This window comes from Erythrolamprus reginae, chromosome 9, assembly GCF_031021105.1.
Source record: "Erythrolamprus reginae isolate rEryReg1 chromosome 9, rEryReg1.hap1, whole genome shotgun sequence".
NCBI lineage: Eukaryota > Metazoa > Chordata > Lepidosauria > Squamata > Dipsadidae > Erythrolamprus > Erythrolamprus reginae.
In genome coordinates this window covers 23,624,778-23,642,299 of record NC_091958.1, presented here as the reverse complement: position 1 = coordinate 23,642,299, position 17,522 = coordinate 23,624,778, and the positions used below count along the sequence as shown (strand labels likewise).

The 17,522-nt window shown below is 42.0% G+C and overlaps 1 protein-coding gene across 7 annotated transcripts in view; it reads left to right on the top strand.

Moving 5' to 3' along the window:
• The window catches only part of LOC139171947 (receptor-interacting serine/threonine-protein kinase 2-like), a 68,825-nt gene extending 51,504 nt beyond the window's left edge, over positions 1–17,321 (top strand). For all 7 annotated transcript variants that reach the window (XM_070760487.1, XM_070760486.1, XM_070760484.1 and 4 more), the window contains 5 exons: positions 1,665–1,750; positions 4,487–4,555; positions 6,677–6,824; positions 11,260–11,454; positions 15,710–17,321. In XM_070760487.1, the coding sequence (XP_070616588.1) occupies positions 1,665–1,750; positions 4,487–4,555; positions 6,677–6,824; positions 11,260–11,454; positions 15,710–16,014 (803 nt within the window). In that variant the 3' untranslated portion in view covers positions 16,015–17,321. The remainder of the gene's footprint in view (positions 1–1,664; positions 1,751–4,486; positions 4,556–6,676; positions 6,825–11,259; positions 11,455–15,709) is intronic.
• Positions 17,322–17,522: the final 201 nt, after the last annotated feature.

Below are 17,522 nucleotides of genomic sequence, written 5' to 3'. Positions count from 1 at the left end.
GTCAAGTATATATTGGTGGTGTACAAAGATATAACAATATTTATATACATGATACTAGTAAAATGAGAAACATTAGGACACGGGACGGAAAGCACGTTGGTGCACTTATGCATGCCCCTTACTGACTTCTTAGAAATCAGAAGAGGTCAACAGTCTTAAGCAGAGGTCCCCAAACTACGGCCCGTGGGCCACATGCGGCCCACTGAGGCCATTTATCCGGCCCGCCAGTGAGTGACAAGAGCACAGGGAAAAGAGAGAGAGAAAGAAAGAAAAGGGAAAGAAAGGGAGGGAAGGAGAAGTGGAGAGGAATGAAGGAGGAAGGAAGGAAGGAAGGAGAAATGGAGGGAACAAGGAAGGAAGGAAGAATGAAATGAATGGAGGGACAGAGGAAGGAAGGACTGTTTTGGGGGGGAGTAATTTTTTAAAAAATTTCTCTCAACATACATTCAAGCAACACAGTGTACCATCTAATTTTCCCTGAATAAAATGCAGTATTTTGTTAGTAACTAATATCAATCATCAAAAAAGTTGCAAAAGTGTTTTTTCCTAATTTTGTCATCCAGTTACATTCATTTTCTTTTAATTAAATTTCCTCCCTAATGTTCCTTCAAAAAGTACAACACCAATTATATTTCTAACTTATTAACCATTATGCCAAAGTGCTTCCTTCTTTCTTTATACATTTTTCATAAGCCAAGAAAACCTTCTATAGCCAATCTGATGTCAACAAAAGAAAATTAAAAACAAAACATAAGCATATACGAATCTCAGACCTTCTCCCCCCTCTAAATAGTACGTTCCCATTTTCTTTTTTACTTTAAAACAAGGTATGTGCAGTGTGCATAGGGATTTGTTCATAGTTTTTTTTTATAGTCCGGCCCTCCAACAGTCCGAGGGACAGTGAACTGGCCCCCTGTGTAAAATGTTTGGGGACCCCTGGTCTTAAGGGTAAAGATTTGGGGTTAGGTGTTACTACAGAGTCTGATAGTGAGTTCCATGCATCAACTACTCGGTTACTAAAATCGTATATCCTGCAGTCAAGTTTAGAGCGGTTTACTTTACGTTTGTATTTGTTGTGTGCTCGTATGTTGCTGTAGTTGAAGCTGAAGTAGTCGTTGACAGGAAGGACCTTGTAGCAGATTATTTTTGTAGGCTATGTTTAGATCGTGTTTAAAGCGACATAGTTCTAAGCTTTCTAAACCTAGGATTTCAAGTCTCGTTGTGTTAAGATATTCTGTTGTGAGTAGAGGGGTGGAGAGCTTTTCTCATAAAGTATCTCTGGACACTTTCTAATGCAGTGTTTCCCAACCTTGGCAACTTGAAGATATCTGGACTTCAATTCCCAGAATACCCCAACCAGCATTCGCTGGTTCTAATGTATTCTAATGTATTTACTGTATGTCTGAAATGCGTTGTGGTTTCCAGACAGATGAGCGGTATTCAAGGATTGGCCTAACGAAAGTTTTGTGTGCTCTGGTTAGTAGTGTGAGATTACCGAAGCTTTACACAGAGAAAGATTATCTTGCCGGCTGCAATACGCAGGAAATCCCCTTGGGAAAAAGCCACACTCAACCAAAGACTGCATGAAAAGGACTGAGGGAGGGAAGCTTTGTGAACGTGAACACATGAAATATCGTCCCTGACTCTTTTTTTCCTGTTGACAGAATGTGCAGCATTTCTGAAGGATATCCTAGGAACCTTTCCAAAGGAGATGATTTCCGACGCAATTTACAACTTGATTCATGCCAAAGTAAGCTGGAAGAGGGTTTGGGTATAAAAATTTTCTTTATTTTCTGTTCAGCATACAATAAAACAACACGAACAATAAAAACACAGAATCAATGCTTAAAATAATAATTGATAATATTTCTTAAATATGTTAAACATTCAGAGAGAGAGAAAAGTGCTAATAATACTTTCAATATGCACTTTTTATCCTCTTCTTTGCTAAGTTAATTAAAATTAACCACACATGAGATATATGTCATCTACAAATAACAATATTATAAAATCCAGTCCCTTATGTATTCCCTTTTTCTATTTATAATAAAACATAAACATCTTAACATTTTAACTCAATATCTAATTTAATCCTTTCATCTCTGTGTTAACTCCTTATCCAATGCTGCCACCAGTCCTTATTTCGTCATCTGGGTCTTTAATAAATTAAAATTACATCATCATGTATTTCTTCAAAAGTAAGTAAAAGAAAATACTTCTCAATTATTTTTAGTTTCCAACCATTCATAAAACTTTCCCCAAATTTTATAGTAATCACACTCCTCTATATCTTTAAGTTTTAAAGTAAGTCTATTTGGCAGATGATTTGGGATCCCCTCTCATTTGGCTGCGGATCGTTTCTTTTCAAAACCCACCCTACTTGATTACAAGATCCTCTTATTATGATTAGGATAATCATGATCTCCCCTGTTGTGCTTGAAATACACTGTACGATACCATCGGATAGTATTCCTCTGCGCGTAACAGAATACCTTATTCTACCAGGCTTGAAATTTTGTGCCTAGATAGCTTAGTTGTTTTTTATTATTGGATTGTACATGTTGTTTTTATTATTGTTGTTAGCCGCCCCGAGTCTACGGAGAGGGGCGGCATAAAAAACCAATAAATTATTATTAGATCAGTGATGGTGAACCTTTCTTGGTTCACGTGCCAAAAGGGTGTGTGTGAGCATGGTAGCATGCATTCACATGCCTTCACCCCCATGCATGCACATCCACACACTTCCCGCTGCACATGTGCACAAGCCTTACTGAAGCCTGGTACATGAAAAAAAATGCCCACACAGGAAAACCAGAAGTTCAGGAAAACGCACTTCGTATTTGTCTGTTGTGCTGTTTTTGCACTCCAGAGGATTCAGGAACCTTCCCTGAATGTTTTCCCCCCCAAACTTTCAAATGTTTTTCCAAACATTTTTGCAAACTTCCGGTTTGTCCTCTGGGCAATTTTTTTTGCCGTTGGGCCTTCAGGGCAGAATGTCCTTTCCCAAGGCCAAAAATCAGCTGGAGCTGACACAGGGCAGTCTCTCGTGCCCTCTGATATGGCTCTCTGTATCACCCGTGGCACGTGTGCCATAGGTTCACCATCAGGAGCTTAGAGCTACGTCGCTTTCGTTATGATCTAAATGTCGTTTGTAAAATCATCTACCACAATGTCCTACCTGTCAATGAATACTTCAGCTTCAACCACAACAATACACGAGCACACAGTAGATTCAAACTCAATATAAACTGCTCCAAAGTTGATTGCAGAAAACACAACTTTAGCAACAGAGTGATCAATGCCTGGAATGCACTACCCATCTAGGTGGTTTCTTCCCAGAACTCCCAAAAATTTCACCTTAGACTCTCAACAGTCAAGCTTACCCCATTCCTAAGAGGTCTGTAAGGGGCATTCATAAGTGCACCTGTGTGCCTACCATCCCTGTATTACCATCCAATGGTCCAAATTTACCTGTACCTACTTTGCTTATGTTTATACCAATACCTGCTATCTTGTATATGTTTTGAAAGATAGATAGATAGATAGATAGATAGATAGATAGATAGATAGATAGATAGATAGGGAAGAGACAGAGACAGAGAGAAAGAGAGACAGAGAGAAAGATAGACATAGAGAGAGAAAGATAGATAGAGATAGACAGAGAGAAAGATAGACAGAGAGAGAGAGAGAAAGATAGACACAGAGAGAGAGAGACAGAGAGAGAGAGACCGAGACAGAGACAGAGACAGAGAGAGATAGTAATGTTGGCGTTTTCCACTCTGTACAGATTCTCAGCCATCCAGGTCATGATTGTCCCAAAGACTTTTTTCAGGAGGCAACTGGACTTGCTTTTTTTTTTTCTTTTGAAGACGTTTCTCTTCTCATCCAAGAAGCTTCTTCAGCTCTGACAGAATGGTGGGGAATGGAAGGATTTATACTCCTTGTAGACAGCTGGTCATTTGCATCCTTTTAGAGGAGGGATGTCAAGCCCATGTAATCCTGGTGGCATCACATGACGTATTGGGGCTTTTCCCTTTCTTGGCTAAACTGGGGAGGGGGCAGAGCCAGCATGTGACACATCTGGCCAACGGGCCCAGGAGTTTGATGCTCCTGGGTTAGAGAGTGGTTGAAGCACTTGGAGGTTTATTTGTTTTCTCAGGGTCACCTGAGTGGTGCAAATGGTTCCTGTAATCTGCAATTTTTTCTGCAATCCAGAGAAAATGGATTTCTAGGGGGGGGGGGAATTGCAGACTACAGGAACCATTTGCACCACTCAGGTGACTCTGAGAATACAAATAAACCCCCAAGTGCTTCAACAAACCTCTAAAAGGATTTTACATATTGTAGCATTTTTAAGCAGCCCTACAGTCTTTTATGTACATTATTGTTGCATTTCTGCAACAACATTGCTAAGTCATGAAATTGAAGAGAAGATGAAGCAAAGGTCTAAGAAACATGATCTTATGCATCCTTTTCTGTCTTTCAGGAATGTGCAATTAATGCTGCCAAAGGTCCAATTTCTCACCTGCTTGAAACAGGGATGCACAATTTAGAGGTGAGCAGAAGACAGCTTAGGAACCTTGCCTTACATTTAACTATTGTAGTTTATATTTGATTACAGCTAGTTCTCTACATACAACCATGACTGAGCGCCCAGGTTTGGTCATAGATCAGGTGTCTGTTCAGAAATTAGTTCATTTCTGAAGGTAATATCACAATGCAAGTAAATGGTTTGTAACCATGGGAGAGGCTGATGTAAGCCATAATCAGCATGTAATCATGGGTTTGCTAACTTCAGATTGTGCAGAATTCAGCTGTGAGAGCAATCATGGGCTTTCCCAAAAATGCCCATGTAACACCAACACTCCACAGTCTGCATTGGTTGCCGATCAGTTTCTGGTCACAATTCAAAGTGTTGGTCATCACCTATAAAGCCCTTCATGGCACTGGACCAGGGTATCTACGAGACCACCTTCTGCCGCATGAATCCCAGCGACTGGTTAGGTCCCACAGAGTGGGCCTTCTCTGGGTCCCGTCAACAAAACAACGTCTCTGTGGCGGCCCCGACTCTCTGGAACCAACTCCCCCCAGAGATTAGAATTGCCCCCACCCTCCTTGCCTTTTGTAAGCTCCTTAAAACCCACCTCTGCCATCAGGCATGGGGAAACTAAGATATTCTTTCCCCCTAGGCCTTTACAATTTATGCATGTTATGTTTGTTTGTAGGGATGTTTGGTTTTACAATAAGGGTTTTTTAGTTGTTTTAGTATTGGATTTATATGATGTTTTTTATTATTGTTGTTAGCCGCCCCGAGTCTACGGAGAGAGGCGGCATACAAATCCAATTTAAAAATAAAAAAATAAAATAATAATAATAATAATAATAATAATAATAATAATAATAATAATTTGCTGCAATCTGATTGGCTGTAACCTATATAAGGAGGAACACCCTTGCATGGGTGTGGTTTTGTTATGGAGAGTGGTTTGATACAGAGTGGTTTGTTACAGTGGGTGGTTTGTTATAGGGTGGTTTGTAGTTTAGTGGTTAGTGCTTAGTGGTTATAGTGGTGGATATTATAAGAGTTATACAAAAGTATTGTATGATAGTTTATTTAGAGAAGCCACCAATACTTTTCCAATGAGATAGAATCTTTTTCATTTATCTGTGATAGTAAAATCATATGTGGTGCTAACCCAGCCCTAAATATCTTTACAAATATGCCCACAATTCTGGGGGTTGAATATTCTGAAAAGTACCAGAATATTTATCTATTTTGGGGTGTAGAACATGGCAATGTGGATATTTTCACAGTAGCCAGGAGTTTGCTAGAAGTAAATCTTCATGACCAGGAAGTGGTTAATAATGTAGACCATTTCTCACATTTTCAATCATTGTGGCATCTCTGAGGTCATGTGATCAAAATTCAGATGCCTGGCGACTGACTTGTATTTATGATGATTGTTGCATCCCAGGGTCATGTGATTCATATCACATGAGAGGGAGGGAGGGAGAGAGAGGGGGGGAGAGATAATAAATTGATGGATAGATAGATAGATAGATAGATAGATAGATAGATAGATAGATAGATAGATAGATACATAGATAGTTTCCCTGAAGATAAGACCCTGTCTTATATTTTTTTGAACCCTGAAATAAATGCTTGGCCTTATTGACATGCACTCAAAAGACTCATTGGGCTTATTATTAGGGGATGTCTTATTTTGGGGCAAACAGGAGAGGGAGAGAGAGAGAGTCAGTCAGTCAGTCAGACAGACAGCAAATAGACAGACAGTTTCCCCCAAAATAAGACCCTGTCTTATATTTTTTTGAACCCTGAAATAAGCGCTTAGCCTTATTTCCATGCACTCAAAAACCCGATTGGGCGTATTATCAGGGGATGTCTTATTTTGGGGAAAATAGGATACTAACTTAACACCTGTAGTAATTCACTTAACAGCATGGTGCAAAATTTTACTTAACCACCATGCTTTTTAGCAACAGAAATTTTGGTTGCAATTGAGCCGGTAAGTTCAGAACTCCCCTATACCAGGTATTTTGTTTAATCTTCTCATTAGAATTCATACAAGTTTCTAAATATGGGCAGCTCTAGAAAGAGAAATATTTGCTTAATATTGTTATTGCAAATGATGTCATTTCTCATTGCTTGCTTTAGATCATCTGTCCTCAGAATAACAATTGCCCCAACAAGGAAATTGTGTTAAAATCACAGAGCTTATCACGTGAAGCAGGAAATCCAGGGAATAAATTGAACCAGACAGTCCTTGTCAGCAATACACCTCGAGACGCAGCCTTAGGAAGAGGTAATGTTTGTGTTAGCTCTTCCAACAGTTTAAGTTGATTCCAAACAAGGGTGCAGTGAAACTGGGGGGGGGGGGGTATCAGAGACATGTGCAGTCCTAATTCAGCAAGACATTGACAATTATATGAAAAGGCCAAGGTTTGTGAATATGGGTTTATATTTGCATGCATTAACACAAACCTTATAGGTCATCTAGTTCAAGTCCCTGCCCAAACAGAAACACCATTTCTGACAGATGGCAGTCCAGTCTCTTCTTGAAAATCTCAAATGATGAAGTTCCCACAACTTCTGAAGGCAACTTCTGTTCCATGGGTTGATCGTTCTCACCGTCAGAAAGTTCCTCCTTATTTCCAGGTTTAATCTCTCCTTGGTCAGCTTCCATCCATTATTCCTTGTCTGGCCTTCTGGTGCCCTGGAAAACAGTCTGACCCCCTCCTCTCTGTGGCAGCCCCTCAAATAATGGAACACGGCTTCATAGGTTTCATACAGTTATTTGCATTTATACATCTTTATTGCTCTATTCTAACCAATTATACCACGTATTCCACATCTCATGAAATTCTGTATCTTCTTTGGCTTTCATATCCAATGTGAGCCTGTACATCTCTGCACATCCCAGTATCCTATGTGCAGTGAAGGGCTACCAAAATTTTTACTACCACACTGTGGTCGTGGCTTATGCATTTTCTTTCAACATCTTTCAGTGCAAATTGGGTGCTCCGGGATGAAGCTCCATTTTCACTACCCCACTGTGTTCCCCCCCAACCCCATCTGGGCAATAGCCCACCCCTGCCTATGTGTAATCCTTTCACCTCTTGGTGTATTTTCAAATTTCCAATGTTTATTTTATTTTATTTATTTCGTCAAGTACATATTAGTAGTATACAAAGATATAATAATGTTTATATACATGATATTTGTACTAATAATAGGGAAACCTTAGGACAGGGGACGTAAGGCACACTAGTGCACTTATGCACGCCCCTTACTGACCTCTTAGGAATCAGGAGAGGTCAACAATGGATAGTCTAAGGGTAAGGTTTTGGGGGTTAGGTGATGAAACTATAGAATCAGGTAGTGAGTTCCATGCATTAACTACTCAGTTACTAAAGTCATATTTTCTACAGTTGGGTTTGGAATGGTTTACTTTGAGTTTGTATTTGTTGTGGGCCTGTGTATTGTTGTGGTTGAAGCTGAAGTAGTCATTGACAGGAAGGATGCTGTAGCAGAATATTTCATGGGCTATAATTAGGTCGTGTTTAAGGCGATGTAGTTCTAAGCTTTCTAAGCCTAGGATCTCAAGTCTAGTTGCGTAGGGTATTCTGTTGCATGTGGAGGAGTGGAGGACTCTTCTTATGAAGTATTTCTGGAGGTTTTCTAATGTATTTATGTCCAAAATGCAGTGTGGCTTCCAGACAGATGAGCTATATCCCAGGATTAGTCTGGGGAAAGTTTTGGAAGCTCTGGTTAGTAGTGTGAGATTGCTGGAGCAGAAGCTACGTAGGATTACGTTAACAACACTTGAAGCCTTTTTGACGATGTTGTTGCAGTGAGCTTTGACACTTAGGTCATATGATATGTGTATTCCAAGGTACAATTCTTAGTTTAGTTACTATTTGTAAAATGATCTACAACATCCTTCCTTTGGGTATTCAGATATTTAACATTCTTCTTTAGTTAGCTCTGCTGCTGACAGTTGAACTCGAGTGAATTCATCGAGACTCTCTGGGCTGAGCAATAGGTGGATAGTTGAAACTGGTCTGCCTGTCCTATAAGTTATTTTTCTAACAAGATTGTCACATGTCAGCAGGATGTAAACCAAGTCTGAACAAACAAAGCTGGGTTTGAAGGTCACCCCAGCATTGCTTCCCATCTCATTTCTCCTCTACTCTGTTTTTAAGATTAGATCAGGAACTCCTCATTTTTGTGTAGGTGTAAAAAAGAGCACTTAGGAAATCTCCCCAATGCTTGTTAAAAACATTCTGGGAATTAAATATGCATGGACGGATTGGACTGCTGCTTCCAAGACTATTAGAATGCTAAGGAATTATTTGTAATATTTTTAAAACTATATACAGTGATGCCTTGTCTTACAAACGCCTCATCATACAAACTTTTCGAGATACAAACCCGGGGTTTAAGATTTTTTTGCCTCTTCTTACAAACTATTTTCACCTTACAAACCCACCGCCGCCACTGGGATGCCCCGCCTCCGGACTTCCGTTGCCAGCGAAGCACCCATTTTTGCGCTGCTGGGATTCCCCTGAGGCTCCCCTCCATGGGAAATCCCACCTCCGGACTTCCGTTGCCAGCGAAGTGCTCGTTTTTGCGATGCTGGGATCCCCCTGCTGGGATTCCCCTGCAGCATTGCAAAAACACAGAAGTCCAGAGGTGGGGTTTCGCATGGAGGGGAACCTCAGGGGAAGCCCAGCAGCGCAAAAACAGGCGCTTTGGCTGGCAAAAGGGTTGAATTTTGGGCTTGCACGCATTAATCACTTTTCCACTGATTCCTATGGAAAACATTGTTTCATCTTACAAACTTTTCACCTTAAGAACCTTGTCCTGGAACCAATTATGTTTGTAAGACAAGGTATCACTGTATCTATATAGAGTAGATGTGGTAGTGGCAGATACCCGGTCAATAACCCACACCAATACAATTTAAGTATAAACGTTATTTACATATATTTTATAGAATAGTCAGTAAACTGTCCAAGTCATACACATATACATCAGTCAATCATATACAAACAGAAATCAGAACACACATTTCTATACACACAGCAATTATCCTATGCGTAGAGCAGTGATGGCGAACCTATGACACAGGTGTCACAGGTGGTACGAGAGCCATATCTTTTGGTACGTGAGATGTTGCACTAGCTCAGCTCCAACATGCATGTGTGTGCTGGCCAGCTGATTTTTGGCTCGCAAAAATCCCAGGCTCTGGGAGGGCATTTTTGGCTTCCAGAGAGCCTTCGGTGGGGATGGGGGAGGGCGTTTTTACCTTCCCCCAGCTTAAGGGAAGCCTTTGGAACCTGGGGAAGGCAAAACATGATCCTACTGGGCCCACCAAAGTTGGGAAACAGGCCATATCTGGCATCCAAAGGGGTGGGAGGATTGAATTATGGGTGTGGGCACTCACGCATGCTTGATAGCGCATGCGCACGCTCTTTCGGCACCCGACGAAAAAAAGGTTTGCCATCACAGGTGTAAGATGTCTATAGATTTCCAGGATAAGTTAGTAAAACAAACCTCCACATACTCTTTTGGCACCTGAGGAAAATAAGGTTTGCCATCACTGGCTTAGAGTATAAAGTGCCATAATGGTGTTCCTTTGCATTTAATGGACATTTGTGAATATGAGCACATCTGACATCTAGTTAAAATGAGGTTTGTGTTACCCAACCAGTTCCCTGCCTAGAACTGGTTCTCTGCAAAAGGGGTGGGGGGAGCTGATCTTCCTTTTCCCGGTGTGAGCATGCACGCCGGCCAGCTGATCAGCAAGTGCGCGGCAGTAACCGGAAGATTTGCTGGCTGGTGCATATGTGTGTGCTGGAAACCAGAAATTCATGTACTTCTGGGCAGCTTCACTTCCTGGTCGTGGCCCAGACCACTCGTTGCCAAAAAAGTTTGCTATCACTGAGCTAGGTTCAGTGCAGAATTTCTCTGCCAACAGCAACAACCGATTTTGATCAAAATCTGGCATCGTTATTTTATGTCCCTATGATGGTCAGGAGATTGCAAGATCTGACCTTCACTGGGTAGCACATGATGCTGGGATGGGAATCGAAAGTCTGAGATTTTCACATTGAGAAAAGCTTTGAAGCTACGTCAGCATTCCTCCTCTTCTTTATTCAGTAAACAAATTTTATTTATTTATTTATTTATTTATTATTATTATTATTATTATTATTATTATTATTTATTTATTTATTTATTTATTTGACTTCTATGCCGCCCAATCCCGTGGGACTCAGGGCGGCTTACAACAATATAAAAACACAATATAATACAATAATAGAAGAAGTCAATATTAATACTAAGCAGATTAAAATAATAAAAACAATAAAATCCTATTAGAAACCCACAAAATCAATCAACCAAACATACAATCAATACAATATGGCCAAGACTGATGGTAGTATTGATCTGTATTTCATCACTATCCCTTCACCCCTTTCTTGATTTTTATTTTCTCAATTGTATTGATTGTGATGTTACGATCTTTTAGTTATATTGTGGGTGTTTTAATGTATTGTGGAAGCCACTCAGAATCTTTGATTGGTTGTAAATCTAACAAACAAATTCTATGCAATGTATTCCTTGTTTGATATGAACTGAAGTGAATGGATGTCCTACCATTTAGTGACCAATAAAACAATCCATGTGTCCCTCTCAATGCTTCCTTTGTCCTTTGGCATTCTTTCTTGCAGATCCATCTACAGATGCCAGCAAAGGATCAAGTCTTTCGTCCATTGTTCTTCCACCCCTTTCCAAGATAAGCAACAATAAAACGAGGCCCTTCAGCAAGGAGTCCAACGGTGACCAGGCTCCATTTCCGCAAACAGTGGGACAGCCAACTTGTCGCAAAAGCTCTCTGAACAATCGGCCCAACAGCACATTAACAGGTGAGAATTAAAATTAAACCCGGATTGTGGGTAGAAACAGTGCATCCCACTCCAATTCATTCATGAAGATAAACACCAGAAGTGTAATAATCATTTTTATTTTGCTTGCCTTAAAGTCTGCTAAATCATAATACAGTGTTCCCTTGACTGCATTCCAAGACTGCCCGCGAAAGTCGAATTTCCGCGAAGTAGAGATGCGGAAGTAAATACACTATTTTTGGCTATGAACAGTATCACAAGCCTTCCCTTAACACTTTAAATCCCTAAATTACAATTTCCCATTCCCTTAGCAACCATTTAGATTATTACTCACCATGTTTATTTATTAAAAAAAATATTTATTAAAGGCGGACAAAAGTTTGGCGATGACATATGACGTCATCGGGTGGGAATAACGTGGTATAGAAAAAAACCTGCGAAGTATTTTTTAATTAATATTTTTTGAAAAAACGTGGTATAGACTTTTCACAAAGTTCGGACCAGTGAAAATCGAGGGAACATTGTAGTTGCAACCAGTACGGGGTTCCTACCTGGATGGGGGGGGGCAGCGTTCTGGTAGAAAAAATGGCGCTGTGCACACAGCTCCGGGTGTCTGGTGGGCAGGTGCATGTGTCGGAGCAAGATTTGTCTTCTGCATATGCACATTTCTCGCAAGAGGATGTGTGGGCACAATAATTTGGTAATTTTTTTAAAAAAAATTAATTTTTTTTAATTTTAAAAATATTTTATTTACAAATATACAATAAATACATATGATACATATAATTACGATTGGCAATATAAAACATGGTGAATTACATAGGCAATAATCATATACTTTGACAATAAACCAAGACAAATAAACAAAAAAGTCAATGAACACACAAACATACGAAAGGAAAGAAAGAAAAAAGAGAAAGGAGAGTAAAGAGAAGAAAGGAGTGGGCGGGTGTACAGTAGAACTGTGTTAAGATTATGAATTACATGTACAGTGATCCCCCGCTCGTTGCGAGGGTTCCGTTCCAGGACCCCCCGCAACGAGCGGGTTTTCGCGAAGTAGCGCTGCGGAAGTAAAAACACCATCTGCGCATGTGCAGATGGTGTTTTTACTCCCACAGCGCTAGCGAGGAACCGAAGATTAGGGGCGGCGCGGCTGTTTGCCGCCGGCATGGGGGGCTTCCTAGCAGCCCCCCAAACCCGGGTTGGGGGTCCGGGGGGTGCTGGCAAGCCCCCCATGCCGGCGGCGACATTTTAAAATAGCCGCGCCGCCCCCAATCTTCGGCTCCTCCGCGCTGGCTCTTGGCGCTTTCGAGCTGAGTCCGGGAGCGAATTCGCTCCAGGACTCAGCTCAAAAGCGCCGATAGCCAGCGCCAGCGAACGGCTTGTCCACGCTGGCTATCGGCGCTTTCGAGCTGAGTCCGGGAGCGAATTCTCTTCCGGACTCAGCTCAAAAGCGCCGATAGCCAGCGCTAGCGAACGGCTTGTCCACGCTGGCTATCGGCGCTTTCGAGCTGAGTCCGGGAGCGAATTCGCTCCAGGACTCAGTTCAAAAGCGCCAATAGCCAGCGCTAGCGAACGGCTTGTCCACGCTGGCTATCGGCGCTTTCGAGCTGAGTCCGGGAGCGAATTCTCTTCCGGACTCAGCTCAAAAGCGCCGATAGCCAGCGCTAGCGAATGGCTTGTCCACGCTGGCTATCGGTGCTTTCGAGCTGAGTCCGGGAGCGAATTCGCTCCAGGACTCAGCTCAAAAGCGCCGATAGCCAGCGCTAGCGAACGGCTTGTCCACGCTGGCTATCGGCGCTTTCAAGCTGAGTCCGGGAGCGAATTCTCTTCCGGACTCAGCTCAAAAGCGCCGATAGCCAGCGCTAGCGAACGGCTTGTCCACGCTGGCTATCGGCGCTTTCGAGCTGAGTCCGGGAGCGAATTCTCTTCCGGACTCAGCTCAAAAGCGCCGATAGCCAGCGCCAGCGAACGGCTTGTCCACGCTGGCTCTCGGCGCTTTCAAGCTGAGTCCTGGAGCGAATTCGCTTCAGGACTCAGCTCGAAAGCGGCGAGAATGAACCGCGTGGGCGGGCGAAGGGCGGGCGGCAGCGAGGAGTTTGCGTGGGCGGTGGGGAAACTCCTCGCTGATGCCAGCAAGAGGGGGAAGACCCAGGGAAGCCGCCCAGCAGCTGATCTCCCGGTTGCCATCTACGCATGCGTGCCCATAGAAAAAATGGGCACGCATGCGTAGATGGTATTTTGACTTCCGGGTTGAAAAATCGCGAAGTACCCTGTTCGCAATGGTTGGGGACGCAATAAACGGGGGATCACTGTAGTTATATTTTCAGCAGCTCATTTCATTATATCTAATATTTAGAATTATAGATAAGTAAAAGAAAGCATTGAATAAATAAAAATAAAGAGGCATTAGAAAAGTCATTCCACTTTTAGGGTAGATATCAATGTCTCTTGCTTCTATTGAAAAAGAAGGAGAGGTTTTATATCAGATTTGTATCTGTTTGAATATATACAGTGCTTGACATTTGTTAAGCGAGTTGTTCTTTTTTTTTTAGCCAACAGTAGAAAGGGTCCCAACAGTTGTTAAATGAGGACTCAGTATTATTTCTAACTGCCATGGTTAACTTCGTCATTTCTGCACAGTATTTTAATTTTCCATCCATTTTTTCCCGAAACCTACAAATCCTTAGTTTTTTTACTCAAGAATTTGGTAATTTTTGATGGTTTTTTGCTTCCACGCATGTATGGGTGCAAAAAACCTGCCGTAATCTCGAGAGTGCGTGTGTCCTCTTGTGAGATTTTACTCCCTGCGCATGCGCAGAAGCAAAATTCTACTCAGTCATGCGCGTGCTGGAGACACAGAGTGGCGCGTGGAGCACACCGGTAGCGGCAGGAGGCGGCAACACTTCACTGGTTGTGACTTAACATATTGCACAAGCTCAATGTGATTTATAAATCATAGTTGCTAGCTCAATGTGTGTCAAGCCACACATGTGATCAATTCAACAAACTTTTGAGAAAAAAAATAGCCGGCTTAGAATCCTGCATAAAAGAGCTGTGTTCATATAAAATACTGTAGGAGGCTTTTCCAAAAGGCAACTGGGACTTTCGTGGGGGGGTTTTCCTTGAAAAAGTTTTGCTTCTCATCCACGAAACTTCTTCAGTTCAGAAATGAAGAAGATTCTTGGATGAGAAGCAAAACGTTTTGGAAAACCACCTTTGTGATAGCCATGACCTAAATAATTGAGAATCTCCATAGACACGTATAAGGCAGGACTATTAGGATTGTTTGCTTTTATACGGAAAAAAAATGTGATTAAAGTGTTATCATCATTTCATTATTTTAGGGGGGAGGGATGTCTTTTAGTGATGAACTGTACAAGGAAGAGAGGGTTCTTCCCAGTTGCAAATTCCAGTTGCAACCACAGCAAATGGTTTATGAAGGAACCAGGAAATAGCAATAGTGCGTAGACTTAGATGCCACTTCACAGTTCTTTACAGCCCTCTCTAAGCGGTTTGCAATCAGCATATTGTCCCCAACAATCTGGAAAGATGGAAGGCTGAGTCAACCTTGAGCTGGTCAGAATTGAACTCCTGAGTGTGGGCAGAGTTAGTTTGCCATACTGCATTTTAACCACTGTGCATCATGAATGGAAGGGAGGGAAGGAGGGAGGGAGGGAGGGAGGGAGGGAGGAAGGAAGGAAGGAAGGAAGGAAGGAAGGAAGGAAGGAAGGAAGGAAGGAAGGAAGGAAGGAAGGAAGGAAGGAAGGAAGGGCAATAGCAATTAGACCCACCTCTGCCAGGAGATTTGGGGCCATTGAAACTTTAACATCTTGCCCCACACAATGAATGAATGAAGGATGTATGGCGGGTGAATCTGTTTGTTTAGTTTTTAATTGTGGGTTTTTTAGAATGCAATTTTATGTAGATTTCTAATATGTTGTAAGCAGCCCTGAGTCTCAGGAGAAGGGTGGTGTAGAAATCAAACAAGAAAGAAAGAAAGAAAGAAAGAAAGAAAGAAAGAAAGAAAGAAAGAAAGATATACATACCTCTTCACAGTGCCTTACAGCCCTCTCTAAGTGGTTTACAAGGTTAGCATATTGTCCCCAACAATCTGGAATGATGGAAGGCTCAGTAGACCTTAAACTGGTGAGAATTGTCGGCAGTCAGTAGAAATAGCCTACAGTAGTACAGTACGTTCTAACCACTGTCTCACCACGTCTCGAACATCAGAAATATCTTGCATTCTCACAATCTTTGCTCTCCTGCCTTTCAGGTTCGACCTGCAAAGAAAAAAACTGTTCCATCCTTACCTTGGGGCGAGAAACCATTTTAAGTTCCATGACCGAAGGACGTTTGAACCACCTCTTGGACGTCTTACGTGCCCAGCAACTCTTACCCAGGGCAGATTACGAAATGATCACGTCATACCCGACTTTGACAGGCCGGACCCGTGCTTTGATTGACACTTGTCTGAATTTGGGGGAACCAGCTGCTGAGACCGTGGTGACTATATTATCCAGCAGTAAAGGCAGCCTTTTGCTGAGAAGACTCCAGGCAAACCCAGTGAATTATACCTAAATCTCAATTTGGTTTCAAACTGCGGCCTTATCCATTCAAGAGATGCCTTGTGTTACGTTATATTCTTCCTCTTAAATAATGTTGTGATTGGCTTGCATCTGGCTCCTTTGATCATGGACTTTGAGGAGAAGAACCTGGTCCATCTGGGTATCATAGGCCAGTGTATTTACCAGAGGAATCGGAAAGTAGAGTGAGGGAGAGTTAGGGCCTGGGGACCCTCCAGAGGCTGAAGAACTCCCAGCTGTGGTAATGTCCGAGTCAGATATGGAGGGGGATATTATGGACCCAATATTGGATGCTAGGATAAGAAGAATGCAAGGGAGACAAGAATGTCTCCGGCAATGTAGATCTAGACATTGAATACTTCTAAACTTAGCTTGTCATCACAGATAGTATAAAAGGGGAGGATGATGGGAAATTCCATTGCAGAAATTCAATGTTCCTTTATGGAGAGAGAGAACTAGCAGCTGAAGTGTTTCTCCCTTAAATCTTTCTGCAACCCTGCAATCCTAGTTTTGGAAGGCATTTGTGAGCACCTGTCCATGCCGAGAATTAATGACTTGAATTAATAATTTTTGGGGGGATGCTTTTTATCAGCTGTGCCAATAACGCTGGACTTTTGGCAATCAGACGGACATTTCTCAGATTTCATTGCTGTTTCCAGCAAGTTTCTCTGTAAATAGACCAATATACATAGTGACATTGCTTCAGAGTCTTCATTGGAGCTTAATTACTGCTGATTGACTGGGCTGGACAGAGCAAATAAATAAGTCAATAAATGCCTGGATTTGATGAAAAAGAACAGGTGCCCCCCACCTGAAGGAAAAGCATCAAGATTTGCTACTTTTGGCATGATAGCGGCTTGAGTAAGCTCTAATCTTCCTTGTTCTTCCTCAAAGGCAGGAGAGCTCATGGTTCTTAATGTTCGTTTTGTGCCAAAGCGGCTTGTGGAGCTGTGGGGAATTAAAAAGTCATTTAAGGACAGGGCTTTCCCAGTGTGAACACCACTGGGAGTAAAAGTGATGTTGCTAATGGCTTCAAGCAAGAAGCAAGGCAGTTGGTCCACCTTCTGGGGCCAATTAGACTCCTTTGGTTCTCTGCACCTGAAATTCAAGGTGGCACAAAAGGCAAAAGAGATTCAGAATTCAGAGTTTTTTTTCTCAGATGAGGAATGTGGGAGCGCCACTCGGATTATTCAATGGCAATGGATCAGAGAATAATGGAAAACTGACATGAAGCGGGTTTGGTGCTAGGAAATCTCCTGCAACTTATATTAGAACGAATTAAAGATTAACGAATTAAAAGAGGCTGAAATTTTGTGTGTGTTTTATACTCGGAATGTAGCTTTTACTAAGCTTTTTTTCAACCCAAATGAGGTGCTAACAGTGAATCGATCTTCCCTGCAAAGCAATCTTCCATTTGCCTGTTTTTCTCATTGAGAGAGAGAGAGAGAGAGAGAGAGAGAGAGAGAGAGAGAGAGAGAGAGAGAGAAGTGTTTTAGAAACTGT